This window comes from Heterodontus francisci, chromosome 43, assembly GCF_036365525.1.
Source record: "Heterodontus francisci isolate sHetFra1 chromosome 43, sHetFra1.hap1, whole genome shotgun sequence".
Taxonomy (NCBI): domain Eukaryota; kingdom Metazoa; phylum Chordata; class Chondrichthyes; order Heterodontiformes; family Heterodontidae; genus Heterodontus; species Heterodontus francisci.
In genome coordinates this window covers 30031971-30051488 of record NC_090413.1, presented here as the reverse complement: position 1 = coordinate 30051488, position 19518 = coordinate 30031971, and the positions used below count along the sequence as shown (strand labels likewise).

At 45.3% G+C, this 19518-nt stretch overlaps 1 protein-coding gene across 1 annotated transcript in view; it reads left to right on the top strand.

Moving 5' to 3' along the window:
• pde4a (phosphodiesterase 4A, cAMP-specific) overlaps nucleotides 1-19518 on the top strand; it is a 478599-nt gene that overhangs the window by 306566 nt on the left and 152515 nt on the right. The window contains exons 2-4 of the mRNA XM_068021346.1: nucleotides 2384-2569; nucleotides 11656-11692; nucleotides 15117-15173. Coding sequence (XP_067877447.1) covers nucleotides 2384-2569; nucleotides 11656-11692; nucleotides 15117-15173 — 280 coding nt within the window. The remainder of the gene's footprint in view (nucleotides 1-2383; nucleotides 2570-11655; nucleotides 11693-15116; nucleotides 15174-19518) is intronic.

Here is a 19518-nt window from a genome sequence, read left to right as displayed (position 1 = left end):
GCTAGTACAGAAACATGGCTTAAGGAGGGACAGGAATGGCAGCTCAACGTTCCTGGCTACAGGGTTTTCAGACGCGATAGGGAGGGGGATAAATAAATAGGGGGAGTGGCAATTTTAGTCAAGGAAACTATCACAGCTGTGAGGAGGGATAATTATGCTGGATGGTTCAACAAATGAGGTATATGGATTGAGCTAAGGAACAAAAAAGGGACAATCACACTGCTGGGAGTGTACTACAGACTCCTAAACAGTCAGAGAGAGATAGAAGAGCAGATATGTAGGCAAATCTCTGAGAAGTGCAAGAACAATAGGGCAGTAATAGTAGGGAATCTTAACTACCCCAATATTAACTGGGATAGTTTTAGTGTGAAATATAGAAACATAGAAAATAGGAGCAGGAGTAGGCTATTTGGCCCTTGGAGCCTGTTCCGCCATTCATTATGATCATGGCTGATCATCCAACTCAGTAACCTGTTCCCGCTTTCCCCCCATATCCTTTGATCCCTTTAAACCCAAGAGCTATATCGAACTCCTTCTTGAAAACATCCAATGTTTTGGCCTCAACTGCTTTCTGTGGTAGTGAATTCCACAGGCTCATCACTCTCTGAGGAGAGATTTCTCCTCATATCAGTCCTCAATGGTTTACCCCGTATCCTTAGACTATAACCCCTGGATTTGGACTCCCCCACCGTTGGGAACATCCTTCCTACATCTACCCTGTCAAGTCCTGTTAGAATTTTATAGGTTTCTATGAGATTCCCCCCTCACTCTTCAGAACTCCAGCAAATATAATCCTAACCGACTCAATCTCTCCTCATACGTCAGTCCCGCCATCCCAGGAATCAGTCTGGTAAACCTTCGCTGCACTCCCTCTATAGCAAGAACATCCTTCCTCAGATAAGGAGACCAAAACTGCACGCAATATTCCAGGTGTGGCCTTACCAAGGCCCTGTATAATTGCAGCAAGACATCCCTGCTCCTGTACTCGAATCCTCTCGCTATGAAGGCCAACATACCATTGGCCTTTTTTACCACCTTTTGCACCTGCATGCTTACCTTCAGCGACTGGTGTACGAGAACACCCAGGTCTCATTGCATATTCCCCTCTCTCAGTTTATAGCCGTTCAGATAATAATCTGCCTTCCTGTTTTTGCTACCAAAGTGGATAACCTCACATTTATCCACATTATACTGCATCTGCCATGCATTCGCCCACTCACTCAACTTGTCCAAATCACCCTGAAGCCTCTCTGCATCCTCCTCACAACTCACCCTCCCAACCAGTTTTGTGTCATCTGCAAATTTGGAGATATTACGTTTACTTCCCTCATCTAAATCATTAATATATATTGTGAATAGCTGGGGTCCTAGCACCGATCCCTGCAGTACCGCACTAGTCACTGCCTACCATTCGGAAAAAGACCCATTTATCCCTACTCTTTGTTTCCTGTCTGCCAACTAATTTTCTATCCATCGAAATGCATGACACCCAAACCCATGTGCTTTAGTTTTACACACTAATCTCTTATGTGGGACTTTGTCGAAAGCCTTCTGAAAGTCCAAATAAACCACATCCACTGGCTCCCCCTCATCAACTCTACTAGTTACATCCTCGAAGAATTTTAGTAGATTTGTCAAGCATGATTTCCCTTTCGTAAATCCATGCAGACTCTGTCAGATTCTACCACTGTTCTCTAAGTGCTCTGCGATAAAGCCACCCATAGGCTACAACATGAGTACTGTGTACAGTTCTGGTCGCATCATTACAGAAAGGATGTAATTGCACTAGAGAGGGTACAGAGGAGATTTACGAGGATGTTGCCAGGCCTGGAAAACTGCAGCTATGAGGAAAGATTGGAAATGCTGGGGTTGTTCTCCTTGGAACAGAGAAGGCTGAGGGGCGATCTGATTGAAATGTACAAAATTTTGGGGGGACTGGATAGAGTGGAGGTGAAGGGTCTATTGGCCTTAGCAGAGAGGTCAGTGACGAGGGGGCATAGATTTAAAGTGATTGGTAGAAACTTTAGAGGGAAAAATGAGGAAAAACGTTTTCACCCAGAGGCTGGTGAGGGTCTGGAACTCACTGCCTGAGAGGGTAGTTGAGGCAGAAACCCCCAACTCATTCAAAAGGAGTCTGGATATGCACTTCAAGTGCTGTAATCTGCAGGGCTATGGACCAAATGCTGGAAGGTGGAATTAGACTGGGTAGATCGTTTCTTGACCAACATAAAAACAATGCGTCAAGTGCCCTCTTTCTGTGCCTTAAACATTCTATGAGTCTATAAAAAGGAATCATTTCATTTTCCAAGTGTTCTTTCAGTCGTTTGTTGAGAAAATCCATTTGGACATAAATAATATACATTTTCTCTCTCTTTCGGCACAGTTTTGATGTTGAGAATGGTCCATCTCCTGGTCGGAGTCCACTGGACTCGCAGGCGAGTCCAGGACTGGTGCTACACCCAACCTTCCCACAGAGCCAGCGCCGGGAGTCATTTCTGTATCGGTCTGACAGCGACTACGACATGTCACCCAAAACAATGTCACGAAATTCCTCCGTAACAAGTGATGTGTGAGTACTGGTTTATTATTTGTTATATTATCTCCGTATTTGTTATACATTAGAAACATATGTCAGTGTGCACCTCCTGCCTACAGAACCTTACTTCCTGTTGTCTACATCCTATCCCACTTTTAGTGTCAACTTTTTGCATTACAAGTTTCTATGTCCAAATTTATAATGGGATCTATCCATGCAAATGTGTCATACTTTAATTACACCCTCCTTCCTCAGTTTTGCCCAGCCCCTTACTCCGAAGCTCCGATCAATTCTACATCTCTGCTTCCCAAAATACCATAAACTTTTATACTTAATGAAAAATAATAATATAAAATCAAAGGGACGGAGGCCTCCTTCTGTGCCGTTATGACTCTGTGACTTTATATGTGGACTGAATTCTGTCTGTGCCCTGGTCCAATGGCCCTGCTTCACCCTCAGTACACGTAGCCTCTGAGCCACACTATGAAAGATCAAAGATCTGTCACAATCCAGACCTAATGTTTAAAAGTTTCCAGTTTCATTACAGAATGCAAAACCATCTTAAAAAAGAGAAAGCATCTTGATCATTCCTGACCAGGAGCCAGGAATTTACAATTTGTCAAACTGCCCTCTGATTGATGCTGGGAGTGAACAAACAGCTAGTTACATTCATTAGCTTTTTTTTCCCAAACATATACTTTATTCATAAAAATCTGTAAAAACTACATTACAAAACAATTCAAAACAGCACCAAGTTGACATTCCAGAAAGTGCAAAGGAAATCAGTTTTCTTCAATACAGGAGGGCCTTACATAGTGGGCCTTACACAGACCTCACAACCCTTCCATTCCATTTTACATACAATGTACATTTTACAGCAAACCCATATTTGGTGCATACAGCCCGAGGGGATTCCCATGGGTCCAGCCCCTCAGTTCACTATGGCGGGAGGACCTTACATAGTGGTCTTTCCCCATTGAGCCTTTGCGGCGGCTGCCCCAAGCTTTAGTGCAACCCTCAGCGGGTAGTCCTGTCTGCAACACTCGGATCGCGGACAACTCTTTGCGCTGGAAGACCATCAGGTTTCGGGCAGACCAAGAGCGTCTTTCACCGAATTGATGGTCCTCCAGCAGCAGTTGATGTTCATCTCGGTGTGCGTCCCTGGGAGCAGCCTGTACAGAATCCTGTGTTACAGAGCTGCTTGGGATGAACCTCAACAAAAACCACTGCATCTCTTTCCACACCTGCTTTGCAAAGGCACATTCTAGAAGGAAGTAGGCAACAGTCTGTTCCCAACACAGCCACCTCGGGGGCAATGTGCGGAGGGGGTGAGATTCCAGGTGTGCGGAAAGGATCTGACACCAAGCTATGTCTTGGTGCTTGTTTGAAAGTTCTGGTGATGAGGCATTCCGCCAAATGACTTTGACGGTCTGCTCGGGGAACCATCCGACAGGATCCCCTGTCTCCTTTTCCCGTAGGGCCTTGAGGACATTCCATGCAGACCACTGCCTGATGGATTGGTGGTCAAAGGTGTTTTTCCGCAGAAATTTTTCCACGAAGGATAGGTGGTACGGCATGGTTCAACAGGATGGAGCGTGCCGCAGCAATGTGACCAGACTCATCCTTTGCAACACCGGGGACAGATAGAACCTCAGCACGTAGTGACACTTGGTGTTTGTGTACTAGGGGTTAACGCACAGCTTGATGCAGCCGCACACGAAGGTGGTCATCAGGATGAGGGCAACGTTGAGTACATTTTTCCCGCCTTTATCCAGAGGTTTGAACATAGTGTCCCTCAGGACCCGGTCCATTTTGCATCTCCAGATAAAGCGGAAAATGACTCGGGTGACCGCCACGGCACAGGAGTGGTGTATGGGCCTGACCTGCGCCACATACAGTAACAACATGAGCGCCTCGTACCTGATGACCAAGTTCTTACCCACGATGGAGAGGGAATGTTGCTCCCACATTCTCAATTTATGCTGTACCCTGGCGACTCGCTCCCTCCAGGTTTTGGCACACGCTCCGACCCTTCCGAACCATATCCCCAGCACCTTCAGGTAGTCTGACCTGACGGTGAAAGGGACAAGGGATCGGTCGGCCCCAGTTCCCAAAGAACATGGCCTCGTTCTTGCTGTGATTTTCTTTGGCTCCCGAGGCCAGGTCGAGCTGGTCGCAGATGCTCATCAGTCTGCGAACGGACTGCGGATCCGAGCAGAAGACGGCGATGTCGTCCATGTACAGGGAGGTTTAACCTGAGTACCTCCACTGCCTGGGATTGTCACCCCTCTTATGCTCGCATCCTTCCTAATGGACTCAACAAAAGGTTCGATACAGCAAACAAACAAGGCAGGAGAGAGACTGTGACTCCAGATGTGACCGGGAAACTTCCTGATTCCCACCCACTGATGGAGACTGCACTACTGATGTTTGTGTCGAGCTGTTTGATCCAATTGTAGATTCCCTCCCCAAACCCATTTTGGAGAGCACGTCCACCATGTAGGTGTGCGATATCCTGTCAAAAGCCTTCTCCTGGTCCAAGCTGATGAGACAGGTGTCCACCCTCCTGGACCGTACATAGGCGATCGTATCCCTGAGTAGCGCGAGGCTATTGGAGATTTTCCTGCCAGGTACAGTACAGGTCTGATCAGGGTGGATCACCAACTCCAGAGCAGACTTGACCAGACTGATGATGACTTTGGACAGAATCTTGTAGTCTACATTAAGGTCTAGGCCGATCCAATCCCACAGAGCCGAATACAACAACAGGTAAGCCGTTGCTTCTGGGAGTTTTACTTGCCTCGAAGGACATGACGGCCTTTGTCAGCTCGTCCAGAGTTAGCGGCTTGTCTAGTCTCTCCCTTATGCTGTCATCTGAGACCGCCGTGATAGATAACAGGAAGGACTAGGAGGCTGTGCTGTCCATGGGCTTCACGTCGTACAGCCCAGCACAAAAGGAGTTGCTAATCCTTAGAATATCAGATTGCGAAGACTTTACTGAGCCCTCCTCTTCCTTCAGGCTGCTGATCACAGAGCTCTCTGTGTGTACCTTTTGGAAGATGAAACGCGAGCACATCTCCTGCTCAACGGAGCGGACTCTGGACCAGAAGATGATCTTGGAAGCCTCCGTGGCAAAGAGCGAGGCTTGCTGGCTCTTCACCTCTTGGAGATCCTCCTTGACCTCGAGCCCCATCGACTGCAGTTGGAGCAGATTTTGCATTCTTTTCTGAGTCAGGACATTTCCCTCTGTCTCTCTCTTGCTCTTTGAGGATAAAGTACTTCTTGATGTTCTCCTTGATCGCTTCCCACCAGTGAACTGGAGACTCAAAGAGGGGACTCATGGTTCTCCAACCTTTGTAATCCCTTTTGAGTTCCTCAATGTTCTCTGGGGTTAGCAATGTAGCATTGAGCTTCCACGTCCCCCTGTCAACCCTCTGGTCATCCTGTAAGTGACAGTCAGCCGGTAAGAAGCAGTGGTCGGAGAAGAACACTGGCTTGACGTTGGTGGATCTGACCGTGAAAGCACGGGACACAAACAGGAAGTCAATCCTGGAACGGGCAGACCCGTCCAGTCTTGACCAGATGTTTCTATGCTGCGCTGTGTCTGCTGGTTTGCTGAAGACGTCGTGCAGCTTGGCATCTTTTACTGTTTCCATTAGGAATTTGGACGTAGCGTCCAGTTTGCTGTCGTCACTGCCAGATCGTCCAGCTGCATCAATGATGCAGTTGAAGTCACTGCCGAGAATGACTGGCCTGGATGTCTCCAGCAGCAGTGAGAGCTGCTGGAGGACGATCAGTCGCTCGTTGCAATGAACCAGGGCGTACGCGTTGATTAACCGGAGTGGAGCATTGTTGTACATTGCCTATTGAGAGCACCACCCACAGCAAGAACTGGACTAGTGACTAGGAGGAATAGACAGCCAGATTAACAGCTGGACATCAGTGTTTTAGACCCCAGACTACCCACGAGCAAAACCATGGAAGATCTGCTGGTACAACTCTATATATAAAAAGAAGTCTTGCTGATAGCTTGTGTCCATCAATTTCAGATCACGAGTAATAATAAAATCAGGAAAAGATCATTATTTAATGCTAGTTTACTCCGACCTGGAATTGCAAATAACCGGTTTCAACTTAGTATCAGATTAATAGATTGGGGGAGAGTCTAGATGTCACAGCAGGAATCACATCCTGGCAGAGCAGTCCACATAGAGAGAGAGAGAGAGAGAGATACAGTACTGAAACAGGCCCTTCGGCCCACCGAGTCTGTGCCAACCATCAGCCACCCATTTATACTTCTTCTTCTTCTTCTTTGGCCTCCTTGTCTCGGGAGACAATGGGTAAGCGCCTGGAGGTGGTCAGTGGTTTGTGGAGCAGCGCCTGGAGTGGCTATAAAGGCCAATTCTAGAGTGACAGACTCTTCCACAGGTGCTGCAGAAAAATTTGATTGTCGGGGCTGTTACACAGTTGGCTCTCCCCTTGCGCTTTTGTCTTTTTTCCTGCCAACTGCTAAGTCTCTTCGACTCGCCACACTTTAGCCCCGCCTTAATGACTGCCCGCCAGCTCTGGCGAACACCGGCAACTGACTCCCACAACTTGTGATCAATGTCACAGGACTTCATGTCGCATTTGCAGACGTCTTTAGAGGAGACATGGACGGCCGGTGGGTCTGATACCAGTGGCGAGCTCGCTGTACAATGTGTCTTTGGGGATCCTGCCATCTTCCATGCGGCTCACACGGCCAAGCCATCTCAAGCACCGCTGGTTCAGTAGGGTGTAATTGCTGGGGATGTTGGATGCCTCGAGGACTTCTGTGTTGGAGATACGGTCCTACCACCTGATGCCAAGTATTCTCCGGAGGCAGCGAAGTTGGAATGATTTGAGACGTCGCTCTTGGCTGACATACGTTGTCCAGGCCTCGCTGCCATAGAGCAAGGTACTGAGGACACAGGCTTGATACACTCGGAGCTTTGTGTTCCGTGTCAGTGCGCCATTTTCCCACACTCTCTTGGCCAGTCTGGACATAGCAGAGGAAGCCTTTCCCATGCGCATGTTGATTTCTGTATCTAGAGACAGGTTACTGGTGATAGTTGAGCCTAGGTAGGTGAACTCTTGAACCACTTCCAGAGCGTGGTCGCCAATATTGATGGATGGAGCATTTCTGACGTCCTGCCCCATGATGTTCGTTTTATTGAGGCTGATGGTTCGGCCAAATTCGTTGCAGGCAGCCGCAATCCTGTCGATGAGACTCTGCAGGCACTCTTCAGTGTGAGATGTTAATGCAGCATCGTCAGCAAAGAGGAGTTCCCTGATGAGGACTTTCCGTACTTTGGACTTCACTCTTAGATGGGCAAGGTTGAACAACCTGCCCCCAGATCTTGTGTGGAGGAAAACTCCTTCTTCAGAAGACTTGAACGCATGTGAAAGCAGCAGGGAGAAGAAAATCCCAAAAATGTGGGTGCGAGAACACAGCCCTGTTTCACGCCACTCAGGATAGGAAAGGGGTCTGATGAGGTGCCGCCATGTTGAATTGTGCCTTTCATATTGTCATGGTATGAGGTGATGATACTTAGTAGCTTTGGTGGACATCCAATCTTTTCTAGTAGACTGAAGAGACCATGTCTGCTGACGAGGTCAAAGGCTTTGGTGAGGTCAATGAAAGCAATGTAGAGGGGCATCTGTTGTTCGCAGGCATTTCTCCTGTATCTGACGAAGGGAGAACAGCATGTCAACGGTCGATCGCTCTGCACGAAAGCCACATTGTGCCTCAGGGTAGACGCGCTCGGCCAGCTTCTGGAGCCTGTTTAAAGCGACTCGAGCAAAGACTTTCCCCACAATGCTGAGCAGGGAGATTCCATGGTAGTTGTTGCAGTCACCGCGGTCACCTTTGTTTTTATAGAGGGTGATGATATTGGCATCGCGCATGTCCTGAGGTACTGCTCCCTCGTTCCAGCACAGGCATAGCAGTTCATGTAGTGCTGAGAGTATAGCAGGCTTGGCACTCTTGATTATTTCAGGGGTAATGCTGTCCTTCCCAGGGGCTTTTCCGCTGGCTAGAGAATCAATGGCATCACTGAGTTCCGATTTTGTTGGCTGTATGTCCAGCTCATCCATGACTGGTAGAGGCTGGGCTGCATTGAGGGCAGTCTCAATGACAACATTCTCCCTGGAGTACAGTTCTAGATAGTGCTCAACCCAGCGGTCCATTTGTTTGCGTTGGTCAGTGATTATGTCCCCTGATTTAGATTTGAGGGGGGCGATCTTCTTGATGGTTGGCCCAAAAGCTCTCTTAATGCCATCATACATTCCTCTGATGTTTCCGGTGTCTGTGGCCAGCTGAATATGACTGCATAGGTGTTGCCAGTAGTCATTTGCGCAGCGCCTGGCTGTTCTTTGTGCAGTGCTTCTGGCTGCTTTAAGTGCTACGGATGTTAACTCGCTGGGGGCTTTCTTGTAGTTCAACAGTTAGGGAATATGGGATTAATGTAGGATTACCATTTATACTAATCCTACATTAATCCCATATTCCCTACCACATCCCCTCCTACATTAATCCCATATTCCCTACCATTCTCCTACCACCTACCTACACTTTACAATGGCCAATTTACCTATCAGCCTGCAAGTCTTTGGCGGTGGGAGGAAAACCGGAGCACCCAGCGGAATCCCACGCGATCATAGGGAGTACTTGCAAACACATGTCCGTTACTAAACCCAACCATTACCGAACTTGTCTATTATCCAACCAGTTATCAAACAACGCCTGTTATCGAACACAGCTGTTACTGAACACGTCATTTATCGAACATGGCTATTTTCGAACTCGGCTGTTATCAAAATGCGCATCATCGAAGACAGCCATTATCAAGCATGCCCATTATCAAACACGGCCGTTATTGAACCCAAATGTTATCAAACCCTCATGTCTGGGATGCCGTCACTCCCACCCACCCCCCCCCCCCCCTTCCCAACCCCGCCACCACCTGATTTTATTTACATTCATGTCAATAGAGTGAAAATTGGGCTCGCTCATTATCTCATTGTTGCTGTGGGATCTTACAGTGGACAAATTGGCTGCAACATCTCCTATATTACAACAGTGACTACACTTAAAAAGTATTTAATTGGCTGTAAAGTGCTTGGGAGTAGCCTGAGGTGGTGTAAGACATTATATAAATGCAAGTCTTTTATTCTTTATAAGAGACAGGTGTTCCGCTCCATCAGGCTGCCATATAGCAAATCATCTGACTCATTCTGTACTGCACAAGAGATTCCCAAATATATACATCCTATATCATATGTAGGTTTTTAATTAGGGATTATATGTAGAGTTTACATATTAGATATAGGTTCTTTCTGATTTCCCTGACTCGGAGCTTACATTTACTCAGCTTTCTGCAGCCCAGGGCTAAGAAAATATTGACTGAAATCTTTAAACTGCTGACACCAGTGAGGGCCTCCACTCATCCACAATGTATCTGCCTCTAAACGTGACACCTGGCAGTTTTCATCCCGCTAAGCATCAAGCACTGAACACGGATGGGGAAAGCAAGTCACTGTTATCTATTGCTTTTTAACTTCCAATAATAATCTGATTGATTTGTTTATCCTGTGATATCCCAGCAAAGCCAGAAAGCTTGTTTACATTGGGTGCCTGCCAACAGTACCTCATGTACTCAGCACAAAATTTGACAGAAGATACAGGAGAGGGAGGAGATACAAAGATACAGGGATACAGGAGATACAAGAGCTACAGGAAATAGGACAGATACATGAGACACAGAAGATATAGAAAACAGGGCAGGCACAGGAGTTGCAGGAAACACAGCAGAGATAAGAGACACTTTTCGGAGACACAACAGATAGAGGAGTTGCAGGAAACACAGAAGATACAGGAGATAGAGGAAACACAGCAGATATAGGAAACATAGATTTGGAGCCACAGCAGATATAGAAGACACAACAGTTACAGGAGATGCAGGAAACACAGGAGAAATAGCAGATACAGCCCAGACCATACCAGCCTGAACAACCTGCCTTGCTGGTCCTTGTGTGGTTGGTTCCCACATTTTTTATTATCTTTAACATAATTTAAATTGTTGTTTACAACATTCAGACCTAAACCGCACCTGTAACATTCCCCTCTCCTCATTTTGTAGCCATCCCTATCGTTACCTCACTATTGCCCCCAATCTGTCTCTTTCTCGATCTGTCTCTGCTTTGTTATTTCTCTTTGCCTCTGCAGCTCTCTCTGTCTCTATCTATCTCTCTTTTATTTATTTTTTCTCTCTTTAGTTCTGTAGCTGATCCCTTTGTTTTACTTCTCTCTATCTTCTCTCTATCTAACATTATGAGGACAGATTGCATTGATTAGGCTCAAATATAGAAGATTAAGGAAGTTAATGTTTCAGGTCAGTGACCCTTCTTCAGAACTGGTTCTGATGAAGGGTCACCGAACTGAAACGTTAACTCTGCTTCTCTCTCCACAGATGCTGCCAGACCTGCTAAATATTTCCAGCATTTCTTGTTTTTATTTCAGATTTCCAGCATCCACAGTATTTTGCTTTCATTTGGAAGATTAAGGGGTGATCTAATCAAGGTGTTTAAGATTAAAGTATTTGGTAGGGTAAATAAAGAGTTTAGAACAAACGAGCTTAACTTTAAAATTAGAGCTAGACCGTTCAAAAACCCTCCTAATGTTAAACACTTCTATCAGATCTCCATTTAACTTTCCTGTTCAGATGAAGATAGCTCCATCAACTTTAGTCTCTGCTCATAACTGAAGCCTCTCGTCCTGATGTTGGCTGAGAAAACCTCTGTATCTTTGTCTCTTTCTGTATATACTCATCTTCTCTCTATCTTAATCTCTCCCTATATATCTCTTTCTTTATCTCACTCTCTTTCCCTCTGCAATTTGCATTTATATAGCACCTTTAGCAAAGTAAACCATCTCAAGGTGCTTCACAGGACTTATCAAGCTGTATCTCAGTCACTCTTTCTTACCCACTTTCTCTATCTCCTGCTCTGACGATAACTGTATCTCTGTGTCTCTGTAGGGATTTTTGGTTCTGTAATCAACCTGTCAGTCCATGTTGTCAACTTGTGTGTTTTTCTTTCAGACACACCGAGGACCTCATTGTCACTCCTTTTGCTCAGGTAAGTTCAAAGCTAAACACCTTCTTACAGTCTATCTGTCTTCTCTCTGTCTCTCACTCTCTCTCCCCCAATATTCTTACAAAAATCACAAGTCAAATAAGAATCTCTTAAAAATTCCACTGCAGAATATTTGAAGAGGCATTATAGTAAGTGACTGGGTGGGGCTGTGAGTCAGACACTGGCCGTCACCTCTGGGACCTGGGGTCACATTGAGCCCAGAGGGATGGAATTCTTCTCTGCCTGCTGAATGTATAGATTCAATGACTTTGTTCTTTCTGAATTCAGTTCTAGTGGAATGGGACCAGGGCAGAAAAGATGATCACCAATCTACACTAATTTGTGATTCTTAGTCAGAGTCTTTATGTTGAGTGTTGTGAGAAAACAAAATCATAGATCCGTCCAGCACAGAAGGGGCTATTCAGCCAATCGTGCTTGTACTGGCTCTTTGAAAGAACTATCCAATTAGTCCCACAGCCCTACTCTTTCCCAGTTTTCCTTTTCAACTATTTATCCCTTTTGAAAGTTATTACTGAATCTGCTTTCACCACCCTTTCAGGCAGTGCATTCAGATCACAGCAAGACACTGCGTAAAAGAATTCTCATCTCCCTGATTCTCTTGCTAATCACCTCAAATCTCTGTCTTCTGGTGTGCTCCTGCCATTGGAAACAGTGTCTGCTTATTTACTCTATCAAAACTACTCATAACTTTGAACACCTCAATTAAATCTCCCCTTAACCATCTCTGTTCTAACGAGGATGATCACAGTTTTTCCACATGACTGAAGTCCCTCATCCCTGCTACCATTCTAGTAAATCTCCTTTGAATCCTCTCCAAGCATTTGATATCCTTCTGAAAGTGTGGTGCCCAGAATTGGATATAACACTTCTACTGAGGCCTAAGCAAAGTTTTATAAAGGTTTAGGCATAACTTGCTTGCTTTTGTACTCTTATGCCTTTGTTTATAAAGCCTAGGATACCATATGCTTTTTAACAGTCTTATCAACTTTGCAACCCTCGAAGGTCGTGTACATACACACCCAGGTCTCTTTTTTCCTGTACTCCCTTTAAAACTGTACCATTGAGTTTATATTGTCTCTCCTCATTCTTCCTTCCAATATGCATCACGACACACTTCTCACATTAAATTTAATCTGCCATGTGTCATCCATTTCACCATCTGTATGTCCTCCTGTAGTCTGTTACTATCCTCCTCACAGTTCACTGCATTTCTGAGTTTGGTGTCATCTGCAAACCTTGAAATTATGCCCTGTACATCCAAGTCCAGGTCATTAATATAGATCAAAAAGAACAGTGGCCCTAATACTGACCCCTGGAAACACCACTGTATACCTCCCTCCAGTCTTGAAAACTAGTATTCTCTGCTACCCTCTGCCTTCTGCCCCTTAGCCAATTTTGTATCCATGTTGCCATTTCCCCTTTAATCTTCTTCAATTTTGCTGAATAGTCTATTATGCGGTACTTTGTCAAAAGCCTTCTGAAAGTTGTATACAATGATTGGCTGTCATTTATTAATGTATATTTTTCCAAGTAAAATTTAATTTTGTCCCAGATTATGGTCTCTAGTATTTTTTTGACCACTGACTTTAGGCTGACTGGCCTGCAGTTGCCAGTTTTATCCCTTCTCCTTTTTCAAATAGGAATGTAACATTTATAATCCTCCAGTCCTCTGGCACCACTCTCATATCCAAGGAGGCTTGGAAGATTGTGGTCAGAGCCTTACTTTTCTCAGTAACCTGGGATGCATCCCAACGGGTCGGTTGACTTTTCTACTTTGAGTGCTGCCAACCTTTCAAGTACTTCCTCTATTTTTATCCAAACAAATTTCTCTACCTCCTGCTTCTTTACTGTGACATTGGCAGCATTTCTTTTGCAGACTTTTGCAAAGTATTCATTTATACCTCAGCCATGCCCTCTGCCTCCACAAGATGCCCTTTTTAGTCCTAAATTGACTTCACCTTTCCTTTGACTACCCTTTCAATCTTTATATGTTTATGAAAGACTTTAGCGTTCCCTTTTAGCATCAAATCTTTTCTCATAAGCTCTGTTACCCCTCTTGTTTCCTTTTTCAGTTCTCCTCTGTACTTCCTGTACACTGCATAATTCTTGAACCTGACATTTATCATAAACCTCCTCTCTCTGTTGCATTTTAACCTCTATGTCTTTAGTCATCTAGGGTGCTCTTGCTTTGGATGCCCTCTTCTTTTCCCCTCATAGGAATGTGTTTAATCTGTACCCAAAGTAAATCCTATTTGAAGGCCTCCTATCGCTCATTTATTCTTTTACCTGTCAATCTTTGATTCCGATCCATCTGTCCCAGATCCCTTTTATCTCACTGAAATTAACCCTCCTCCAGTTCAGCATCCTCACCTTTGATTGATCCTTGTCGCTTTCCATCACTACTCTAAACCTAATGACATTCTGATCACTATTCCCTAAATGCTCCCCCACTGAAATGTACTCCACATTCCCACTTCATTCCTCAGAACTAGACCCAGCACTGCTTCCTTCCTCGTTGGGTTGCAAACACAGTGATCAACAAAGTTCTCTTGTATGTATTTCAGAAATTACTGTCCCCTCTTTGCCTTTTACTGATATTTCCCAGACTATATTAGGATAATTGAAGTTCCCCATTATCACTACTGTATTGTTTTTTGCAATTGGGAAATGCCTCAGTGTTTATGTAGGATTGCTGTTCCAATGTTGGAGTTGAGACTTATTATTGGGCCAGTGTAGAGGGAGCTTTACTCTGTATCTAACTTTTTTTTTTCTTTTCTTTTTTCTTTTTTTTTCTGACGTCATCACTGTCAGGGGGAGTGAGTGTGTGTGTTTTTCAGTTTTTTAAAATATAATTATTCAATATTTAATAATTTATTTCTCCCTGTATGTCATATTTTCAATAAAATGCATTTGTACAAATGGGTTTCTGGACTCAATTTCTGAGGGACACAGGAGGAGACAAACCCTAGAGGGAGAGGGAGCTTTACTCTGTATCTAACCCCCGTGCTGTACCTGTCCTGGGAGTGTTTGATGGGGGACAGTGTAGAGGGAGCTTTACTCTGTATCTAACCCCCGTACTGTACCTGTCCTGGGAGTGTTTGATGGGGGATAGTGTAGAGGGAGCTTTACTCTGTATCTAACCCCCGTGCTGTACCTGTCCTGGGAGTGTTTGATGGGGGACAGTGTAGAGGGAGCTTTACTCTGTATCTAACCCCTGTACTGTACCTGTCCTGGGAGTGTTTGATGGGGACAGTGTAGAGGGAGCTTTACTCTGTATCTAACCCCCGTACTGTACCTGTCCTGGGAGTGTTTGATGGGGGACAGTGTAGAGGGAGCTTTACTCTGTATCTAACCCATGCTTTTCCTACCATTTGTCTATTGCTTTCTGTTGTTCTGTCCCCCTCAGATCCTGGCAAGTTTGCGCAGTGTGAGAAACAACTTCACTGTTCTGGCCAACACGCAAGGACCTCCTAATAAGTGAGTATCAGGCACCTGCTGCATTCAGCCAATCACAATTACTGAGCTGGGATTTCGCGAAGAGGTGGTGTCCCCACCCACTGGCTGGAAAGCTGGGGGCGAGATCCCCTCCGCTGGGCCTGGAATCCATGCTGCAATTTTTGAGTGGCTCAGGCCCTTAATTGGAAGAAGTTGGGGCTTCTGTCCCTCTGAGGCAGGAGGTCTCTCCTCCATGAACTGCCGGCCAATCAGAGGGCCTGCCCCCATCTAGAAGAGGAACGATGGACATCACCCTTCCAAGAGGTAAGTAGGGGTTTGGCCTGTGGAGGTGGGAAGAAGCCCTTAAGTGGCCATTAATTGGGCACGGCACCAACCCCCCTCCCCAACTCCCACTCGATTTTACAGCCCCCCCCCCCCCCCCCCCCGCCTCCTAGCCCAATCCATTTAGTGCAGTAAATAAATAATTCGATGCATAGCAGGGCTGCTCACACCTGTCAAATGCCATGTGGGGACACCAGGACCCTACCCATGTCCTGGGCAACTACATGTGCAGAAAGTGCCACCAAATGTAAAAACCCAAGCACCGCATCTTGGAACTCGAGGAGCAGCTGGTGCCACTGAGGTGCTTTCGGGAGAATGAGAGATACGTGGATAACACGTTTCAGGAGGTGGTCACCCCGCAGCTTAAGAGAGCGCAGGCAGAGAGGGACTGGGTGACTGCCAGACAGCCAAGAAGGGCAAGGCAGGAAGTGCAGGAGTCCCCAGAGGACATCCCACTTTCTAACCAGTATTCAATTCAGAGTACTGATGGGAGAGAGGGTTCCTCTGGAGAGTGCAGTACAAGTCATGACCAGAGCACCATGGGTGGCTCAGCTGTGCAGGGAGGGAGGAGAGAAACCAGGAGAACAATTGTGGTAGGGGCTTCTATAGTTAGGGGAACAGACAGGCATTTCTGTGGTTGCAGACGCGATTCCAGGATGGTATGTGCCTCCCTGATGCACGGGTCATGGATATCACCGAGCAGCTACAGAGCATTCTGGAGGGCAAGGGTGCACAGCCAGACGTCGTGGTCCACATTGGTACCAACAATATAGGTAGAAAAAGGGATGAGGTCCTGTGGGCTAAGTTTAGGGAGTTAGGAAATAGATTGGCAAGCAGGAGCTCAAATTTAGTAATCTCCGGATTACACCCAAGGCCATGTGCTGGTTAGTATAGAAATAGGAGAATACTGCAGATGAATGCGTGGCTGGAGAGATGGTGCAGGAAAGAGGGCTTCAGATTTCTGGGGCATTGGGACCAGTTCTGGGGAAGGTGGAACCTGTACAAGCCAGACGGTCAACACCTGAACAGGACTGGGACAAATATCCTTGCAGGAAAGTTTGCTAGTGCTGCTGGGGATGGTTTAAACTAGATTGGCAGGGGGATGAGAACCTGAGTGCAGTCTCAGATAGGACAAATTCAGAGCAGGGAACAGGAGGCAGAAAGTTAGCTCTGAGTGACTCTGAAAGACAGAAGAAGCAAAAGTTAAAAAGTGTACAGCATAGGAATTTGGCAGTGCTAAAAGGTATTTATTTAAATGCAAGGAGTATAACAAATAAAGCTGATGAACTGAGGGCACAGATAGACACATGGCAGCATGATATTGCTATAACGGAAACTTGGCTTAAAGAGGGGCAAAAATGGCAGGTCAACATCCCTGGATATAGAATTTTCAGGCAGGATAGAGAGGGAGATAAAAAAGGAGTGGGTGTAGCATTATTGGTTAAAGAATCAATTACAGCTGTTAGGAGGGATATGCTAAATGAATCAACAAATATGGGTGGACCTCAGAAATAAAAAAGGAGCAGCCACACTACTAGGAGTGTACTATAGACCCCCAAATAGTGAGCGGGAGAGAGAAAAACAAATATGTAGACAACTTTCTGAGTGCAGAAACAATAAGGCAATAATAGTTGGGGATTTCAACTACCCCAATATCTACTGGGATACAAACAGTGTGAAGGGTACAGAGGGCACAAAATTCTTGAACTGCATTCAAGAGAATTTTTTTAGTCAGCACATAACAAGCCCAACACGAGGGGGCACAATTTTAGATTTAGTCTTCGGTAATAAATGGGCAAGTGGATGAAGTAACAGTGGGTGACCATTTTGGAGATAGTGACCATAATACAGTAAGTTTTAGCATAATCATGGAAAAGGACAAAGATAAAACAGGAGTAAACTTTCTAAATTGGGGGGTAGGCAAATTTTACAAAGCTGAGAGGTGATCTGGCAAAAGTGGTTGAATACAGCTACTTGAAGGAAAATCAGTGGCAAACCAGTGGGAGGCATTCAAAACCAAGATTCTATAGGCACAGTTTAGACATGTCCCCACAAAGAAAAAGGGTGGTACTGCCAAATCTAGAGCCCCCGGTTATCTGGAAACATACATGGTGAGATAAACCAGAAAAAGAAAGCAGTCACAAAAAACTTAATACTTTAGGCTTAATACTTAATACTAGAGGCGTATAGAAAGTGCAGGGATGAAGTAAAAAAAGGAAATAAGGAAAGCAAAGAGAGGACATGAAAGAATATTAGCAGGTAAAATCTAAGAAAACCCAAAGATGTTTTATCAGTACATTAAGAGCAAGAGGATAACTAGGGAAAGGGTAGGGCCTATCAGAGATGTATAAGGTAACTTATGCATGGATACAGAAGTTGTGGGCAGGGTTCTTAATGAGTACTTTGTCTCTGTCTTCACAAAGGAGAGGGATGGCGCAGACATTGTCGTTAAAGAGGAGGAGTGTGAAATATTAGATACGATAAACATAATGAGAGAGGAAGTACTGGAGGGTCTGACATCCTTGAAAGTGGATAAATCACCAGGGCCGGATGGATTCTATCCCAGGCTGTTAAAGGAAGCCAGGGAGGAAAAGCGGATGCTCTGGGGATCATTTTCAAACCCTCATTAGATACAGACGAGGTACCAGACGATTGGAGGTCTGCGAAAGTTGTACCATTGTTTAAAAAGGGTGTGAGGGATAGGCCAAATAATTATAGGCCAGTCAGTCTGACCTCAGTGGTGGGTAAATTATTAGAATCAATTCTGAGAGATAAGATAAACTGTCCCTTAGAAAGGCACAGATTAATCAGGGATTAGTCAGCATGGATTTGTTAAGGGAAGGTCATGTCTTACTACCTTAATTGAATTTTTTGAGGAAGTAGCAAGAAGTATTGATGAGGGTAGTGCAGTGGATGTGGTCTACATGGGCTGGGTTTGCCATTATCATTTCTGGTGTCTAGGTCGATGCTGGGTGGTCTGTCCGGTTTCATTCCTTATTGACTTGGTAGCGGTTTGAGTGACTTGCTAGGCCATTTCAGAGGGCATTTAAGAGTCAACCACATTGCTGTAAGTCTGGTGTCGCATGTAAGGCCAGACTGGTAAGGACAGCAGATTTCCTTCCCGAAAGGACTTTAGTGAACCAGATGGGTTTTTGAGACAATTGACAATGGCTTCATGATCATCATTAGACTATCTTATAATTCCAGTTTTATTAGGCAGCATGGATTTGTTAAGGGAAGGTCGTGTCTTACTAACTTAATTGAAGTTTTTCAGGAAGTAACAAGGAGGATTGATGAGGGTAGTGCAGTGGATGTGGTCTACATGGATTTTAGTAAGGCATTTGACAAGGTCCCACATGGCAGACTGGTCAGAAAAGTAAAAGCCCATGGGATACAGGGGAATGTGACAAGTTGGATCCAAAATTGGCTCAGTGACAGGAAATAAAGGGTAATGGTCGATGGATGTTTTTGCGAATGGAAAGCGATTTCCAGTGGTGTTCCACAGGGCTCAGTGTTGGGTCCATTGCTGTTTGTAGTATATATTAATGATTTGGAAATTTGCAGATGACACAAAAATTGGCCATATGGTTGATAGTGAAGAGGATAGCCGTAGACTCCAGAATGATATCAATGGTTTGGTTGAGTGGGCGGTAAAGTGGCAAATGGAATTTTATCCGGAGAAGTGTGAGGTAATGCATTTGGGAAGGGCAAACAAAGCGAGGGAATACACAATAAACGGGAGGATATTGAGAGCAGTAGAGGAAGTGAGAGACCTTGGAGTGCACGTCCACAGGTCCCTGAAGGTGGCAGGACAGGTAGATAGAGTGGTGAAGAAGGCATATGGAATGCTTTCCTAATTGGCTGAAGTACAGAGTACAAAAGCAAGGATGTAATGCGGGAACTGTATAAAATGCTGGTTAGGCCACAGCTGGGGTATTGTGTACAGTTCTGGTCACCACATTACAGAAAGGACATAATTGCTCTGGAGAGAGTACAGAGGAGATTTACAAGAATGTTGCCAGGGCTTGAAA